We start from the raw sequence: 6000 nt of genomic DNA on the forward strand, positions 1-6000 counted from the left end.
GACATCACACCAGAGCTCTCTCAAAGAATGTGACCCCATTTGTCATCAAGATCCAGAGGTGTGTTAAAAAGAAGTAGATGAGGAGACAGTTCACCCATGTTGGAAAAATTCCTTCTTGGGAGGACATTCACAAAATTAGCTCTTCAGCCCTGTTCAGATAAGACAGTCCTTTTAGAGTTTTGCTTGTGGAGTTGGTGTTCTCCTTCTGCTTCTACTTGAGTTCTGGGGATTGAACACAGGTGCCCAGGCTTTCAAGTAAGTGTTTCTGCATGCTGAGCCACCCAGATAGCCCTAAAATGTTATGTATGTGTTTATCTATGTGGTGCTGGGGATTAAACCCAAGGCCCTGTACATTTGAATAAGTGCTGTCTCTCTAAGATATATTCTTAGATCTGTTCTTTGTTTGTATTTGAAACAAGGTCTCATTATGTAGCCCAGGCTGATCATCTTTCCTCAACTTCCTGAGTACTGGGACTGCAAGTGTGTCTAACACTAGTCTTTTCTGAAACCTCTGCTTTCGTGGCATTGACTGTCTGGGATATCTTTTGCTGTGTGACAGACAGCCTTAAAACTCAGTGACTTTGGTGTGACATTATGGTCATTATCTTTGGTTTCTATTGCTGTGAAGAGACAGCAACTCTTATAAAGGGAAACATTTAATTGAGATGCAGTTTCAGAGATTTAGTCCATTATCATCATGGCAGGGAGCATGGTGGCTCAGAGTATGGCAGTGTGAAGGCAGACATGGTGCTGGAGAATTGTACATCTTGATCCAAAGGCAACAAAAAGTGAACTGAGACCCTGGGCACCTATGAGACTTCAAAGCCTGCCTCCACAGTGGCACACTTCCTCCAACAAGACCACACCTACTCCAACAAAGCCACACCTCCTAATAGTGCCATCCTTTTGGCCATTTTCTCTTAAAGCACCGCAGTCATTTACTCAACATGATGATTTGTCTGGACTCATCTGGGAAGTTTCTCACTGGCTCTCTGTTGGGCTTATCTAGGCAGTTGGTGTCAATTCACTTGGGGGTTGATTGGTCTAAAGGGACCTTACCTAGGACATCTTATGACCCTCATTCTTCAGTAGGCTGACTGAGGTTTAGACAGATTCCTTCCTAAAGTTCACAGCCATCTGTAAACTTTTATCTTACCTGATGATATTCCACTGTCTATAACAGATCATATAAGGGGGCATTATCACAAGATGTGCATGCTGGAGAGGAGGAAGGCTTCTTGTGTCCATTTCTGCAGCCTGCCTCTATGAAATTGCTTAAAGCCTAGCCTAGTGACACCAGCCAAACATACTATCTTTATGAAATTTGCTACAAGACCCAGAGAGGTGGAGGGGTCTCTTAGCAACAGGGATAGGCTTAGGAACCCCTGTGGCCCCCAAGCAGGCATCCAACATTGGAGATCCCACAGGCATTGATCTCTACCCTTCATAGGCATTGCCTTAGGCAGCCACCATGTGGTCCTCCTGTCCCTGATGCTTCCACCTCTGGCCTAGCACAGAGTATCAAGCTGCTTTTTGTGTAATAGGGATTGAACTCAGGGTTTTGTGCACACTGTGGACCACTGAGCTATGTCCTCAGCCTGCAAACTTAACCTTAAGCAAGTGAGACTGTAATAGTGCCAGTACCAGTCAAGGGGGTACTTGAAGACAAGTTTAAAATCTCTCTTTTCCTCTCCTATGCTCACAGTTCTACCAAGCCTGGCTTACATGCCCATTGGCCACTTCTCTGGCTGTTGCATATCTCCATGGTCTGAAATTCTGTGCACGCCTGCTTTTAGAAACAAACCTCTCGTGTTTGTTTCTGCCACCTGAGCCTGCCTCAGTTTTAGGGTTTGCAAGAATGTAAAGAACCAAGCCTAGGCATTGAATGTCTAGTCTCCCAAGCTTTATGTGCTCAAGAAGCACCACTCTGTCCTCCGTCCTTCTATTCAGTCTGTTTTTTTTTTTTCCCATGTGCCCAAGAGCCTCTGTGCATTCCATCCAGACCCACAGCCATCCATTAACTCACCCATCACCTCATCCATCTTCCTAGCAGCGTGTGACAATGAGGACATGCAAAAGAGGATTGCAGTCTTTGGAGCAATCAATGCACTGTGATTCTCTCTGCTAGTGATGGCCAGAGGCAGAGTGGCCAGATTGTGGGAGGGCAAGAGCAAAGACTGGGGAATTAAGATCTGAAGGCTACTGTGTCTGGATAGGGCCCTAGATGGATGCCTTAGCCGGAGTCAGAGCTGTGTACAGAAATAGCAGCTCTGGTGAGATTGAACACATGAAGAGCCTGCCTTCTTCTCACTCTGCTCTGTGAGCCAGCACCAGTCCACAGATAGGCAGCTGGAGTTATGGAACTTTTGACTGGATCTTTTATAAAGGAGAGGAGGAGGCATGAATCATGAGTTCTATGACATACACAGTTGCAGACAGGGCAAGTTAGATTATGGAGTAGGGTAAATGCTTTGGACAAAAAGAATAATGGTTGGATCTGTTACAACATGCCTAGGTATGCCCCTGAAGGCCAGTGTACCACACCCATGCATCCATGTTTACTGATGTACTAGCCACAATTATCAAGATACAGAAATAGTCTAAGTGCTCAGATGAAAGAGGAAAGTGGATATATATATTATATATATATATATATATATATATTGTGTGTGTGTGTGTGTGTGTGTGTGTGTGTGTGTGTGCGTGTGCACGGGCATACTCATGTCTGATGAAAATAGAAGAGGTACTTTTAGGAAAGGAGACCAACGATAGGAGTGGAGAACAGGGTGAAGTGCAATAATGGGACTGTATATAAGCAAAATCTGATGAAGACATGTACACATGTATGGAGAAATTTTAATGAAATCTATTATTTTGGATGCTAGTTAAATGAATGGATTAAAAAAAACTACAACACAACGCTCAGGGAACATCTCAGAAAAGAAGGCAGAAAGATTGTAGGACCAGGATGCCTGCTTGAGAGTGTCTTCTATATATGATAAGGAACTGCACCCAGGAAATCTCAATATGGTTGCCTAAACAAGACCTGCTGCACAATGGCAACACCAGCTGACGTGCTAACAGAGATAGGGAAAAAACCTCACAGGGCTTAACCTCTAGATAAAGAGCTATAAGCAATTAATTGATGCAAGGAGAGGGAGAATGAATCTCCACCAAGAATGAGCCCACTGATACCTATCCAATCCCAAGTGGTCAGCCCTAAACACATATACATATGAGCAACAAAAAGTGGACTCAGGTCACACACACACACACACACACACACTCGCACACACTCGCACACACTCGCACACACACACACTCGCACACACTCGCACACACACAAGAATAGTAATAATTAAAGAAGTCATGAATTTGAGAGGAGGAAGTGGTTGCACTATAATGGAGGCGTTGGTGGGGAAGAAGGGAAGGGTAGAAATGATCTAAATGCAATTCTCATTAAATTCTACAAAGGGATAATATCAAAACTAACAAGAAAGGAAAGGATTGACAGGACTTCTTCCCATTCAGATTGATAGTACTACAAAAAAGGCCCAGCCCTGTTGGAGAAGCCCCCATCTGACCTAATGGAGACAAGAGGACCAGCTGCCCTGGCAGAAACTGGGGCTGGCAGCTTTGCAAAGTCTCTGCACTCTCTGTAAATATGGTGTTGGCCAATTGAAGAGCCTCCTACAACCCTCCTGGGTGTAGTGTCGCAGCCCAGCCTTCTGGGAGTCCAGGGGACATGTACAGGAGAGCAGTCCGCAGTGGCATCCCCCAGCATCCCATTCAGCAGTGGTGGCCCCAAGCAACAAGGCAGAAGAGCATGGAATCCCAGGAGAAGCAGGACATTTTGCATCTCAGGAGCCCAGGGCTCTTGGGTGGGCTTTCCCTGGCTACATAGGGAGATCTTGCAACATCTGGACACTTGGAGAATAGGCGAGGAGCCAAGCAGAGCCCCAGAGGAGGCAGGATGAAAACATGCATGGGGTTATGGCCCAGAGGCAGACCAGGCATCCAGGCACTGGAGAAGGAGGTGGATGTGACACAGACAATGTGGGACCATATGTGTGGGATATTAGGTACCCACCCACACCAGCCTGAGATTACTGAGCTCCCCAACTCAAGGGGAGTGGCTTGACAGCATGGTTATGGAAGGAATGCTCACACACAAAAACCATCCCTAACAGGGCCTGTGTGGATGCTGAGCTGTGCCATTTAGGCAGGAGTGTAGAGAGGTTTTATGGAAAGTGGAACTATGTGTAGATATGGCATCTTCACAGAGGAGGTAGGAGATGTGAGCCTTCATTTCAAGGACACTTGGAAGAATTGTGCCAAGGACAAAAGAAGCAGGTTGTCTTTAGTGAAATAAGGCAATGACTTGGACTTTTGAACTAGCAAATCCACCTCAGGGCAAGGCCACTTGTGTCTGACCACAGTTGGCTCCATCCTTAAACTGAAGCAGCCTTTGCAGCCTCCAGTGGGCTAATGTGGTTTCAGAAGCTTGGGGAAGCCTCCCTCGGCTCTGGTCTGCTTCTGGGTTCCAGGTCTCAGGAATTCAGTTGACTGACTGTTTTCTCTTTACCTTCAGGTACTGGCCCTGGCTATAGTGCGGACCCTCTGCTGTCTCTGCTCTTGTTAGCACTGCATAAGTTCCTGCACCCACTGCTGGGGCACTGACAGCCATAAAACCTCAGCAGGCACCCCAGGGAGCATACCTTGTCTCATGGACACAGGGACCAAGGGAAGCATGAAGAAGCCCATGCAGAAATAAATAAATATTATTTTTGGGGAAGTAACACAAATCTAGAAGACTTATAATAACGCATCGAGTTTGCAAATAGGATGGAGTGCAGGCTGTGCGGTGTGCATGGGGCGTTGAGTACTCCACAGCAATGTACAATGTATTTTTCCTTTCCTTCACATTCCCTCCGAATCTTCATTTTGCACGAACTGTTGAGCAGGTACTTTGAGGATAATATGTAAAAAAAAAAAATGTTGGGTCAAAGCCTTTCTGACAAAGTAAAATATTTTTAGGAGATTATTGTGTTTAGAATTTTTTTGAATTTACATTTTCTTTGGGGGCTTTTCTTTATTAAATTATTTCTTTGGAAACATTTTGATTAAAAAGAAACATCGTAATTAAAACTCACTGTCAACAATATTTATTTTTAAATAAAGATTGGAAACAAGGGTATAGTTGTTTATAAACTGTACTGTATATTGCTGAATAACAGTTGAATAATAATAATAAAAAACATTTTAAATAGACTTTCTACAGCCATGTATGACTATCAAGTTTCAGTGCCTGCTGCAGCCAGACACTGTGACCTCCTCTTCACAGACACCAGCTGAATGTCCCCCAGCATAGAAGGCAGCCCAGAACACCTGGCTGAGCCACAATAAGCAGACAAGAATACCTGCCTAGCCTGCCAAGAAAGCAAAAAAGGAATCCTGAAAGTGAGAGGTACGTTGTAAGCCAAGAGCCGTCTTCCCCTCTGGCCTTCAGTAAATCTGAGGTGCACTTACCTGCTGTGAGCTTATATATACCAGCCTGTACTGGTCCTAGCTTTAGTAGTCCTCAAACAGAGAGATGGCTAGTTTCCTGTACTCTTGCCTTGTACCTACAGATGGCTTTTAGCTTCTGAAATCTGAGTTTGGGGATAGGTTGCATGTTTCAGACACTAATATACCCTGGTAGCTATTTACTCAGTTCATGACAGGACTCCATTAAATACCCAGACCTGTAGTTTGTTAAAATATAGCCAGACTTTTACAACTTTTGTTTATTTTGTTTATTTAGTTTTGGACTGGTTTATTTGAAGGTCATGTTTTTCTTTAAATGAAAAGATCTCACACTATAACCTTGGTTAGCCTGAAATTCCCACATAGCATAGGCTGGCCTTGAAGTTACTGGATGAAGGTTCTATGATGACAGTTAGGGTAGTCACCAATCTGATTACAGGGGAAGGCCAGTTCAGGTACCCTCTCCACTATTGC

General features: G+C 44.6%; 1 protein-coding gene across 1 annotated transcript in view; it reads left to right on the top strand.

Moving 5' to 3' along the window:
• The window catches only part of Vstm2b (V-set and transmembrane domain containing 2B), a 29147-nt gene extending 24276 nt beyond the window's left edge, over positions 1 to 4871 (top strand). The window contains exon 5 of the mRNA XM_035446547.1: positions 4592 to 4871. Within this exon, the coding sequence (XP_035302438.1) occupies positions 4592 to 4680 (89 nt within the window). The 3' untranslated portion in view covers positions 4681 to 4871. The remainder of the gene's footprint in view (positions 1 to 4591) is intronic.
• Positions 4872 to 6000: the final 1129 nt, after the last annotated feature.

This window comes from Cricetulus griseus, chromosome 6 (genome assembly GCF_003668045.3).
Source record: "Cricetulus griseus strain 17A/GY chromosome 6, alternate assembly CriGri-PICRH-1.0, whole genome shotgun sequence".
Lineage (NCBI taxonomy): Eukaryota > Metazoa > Chordata > Mammalia > Rodentia > Cricetidae > Cricetulus > Cricetulus griseus.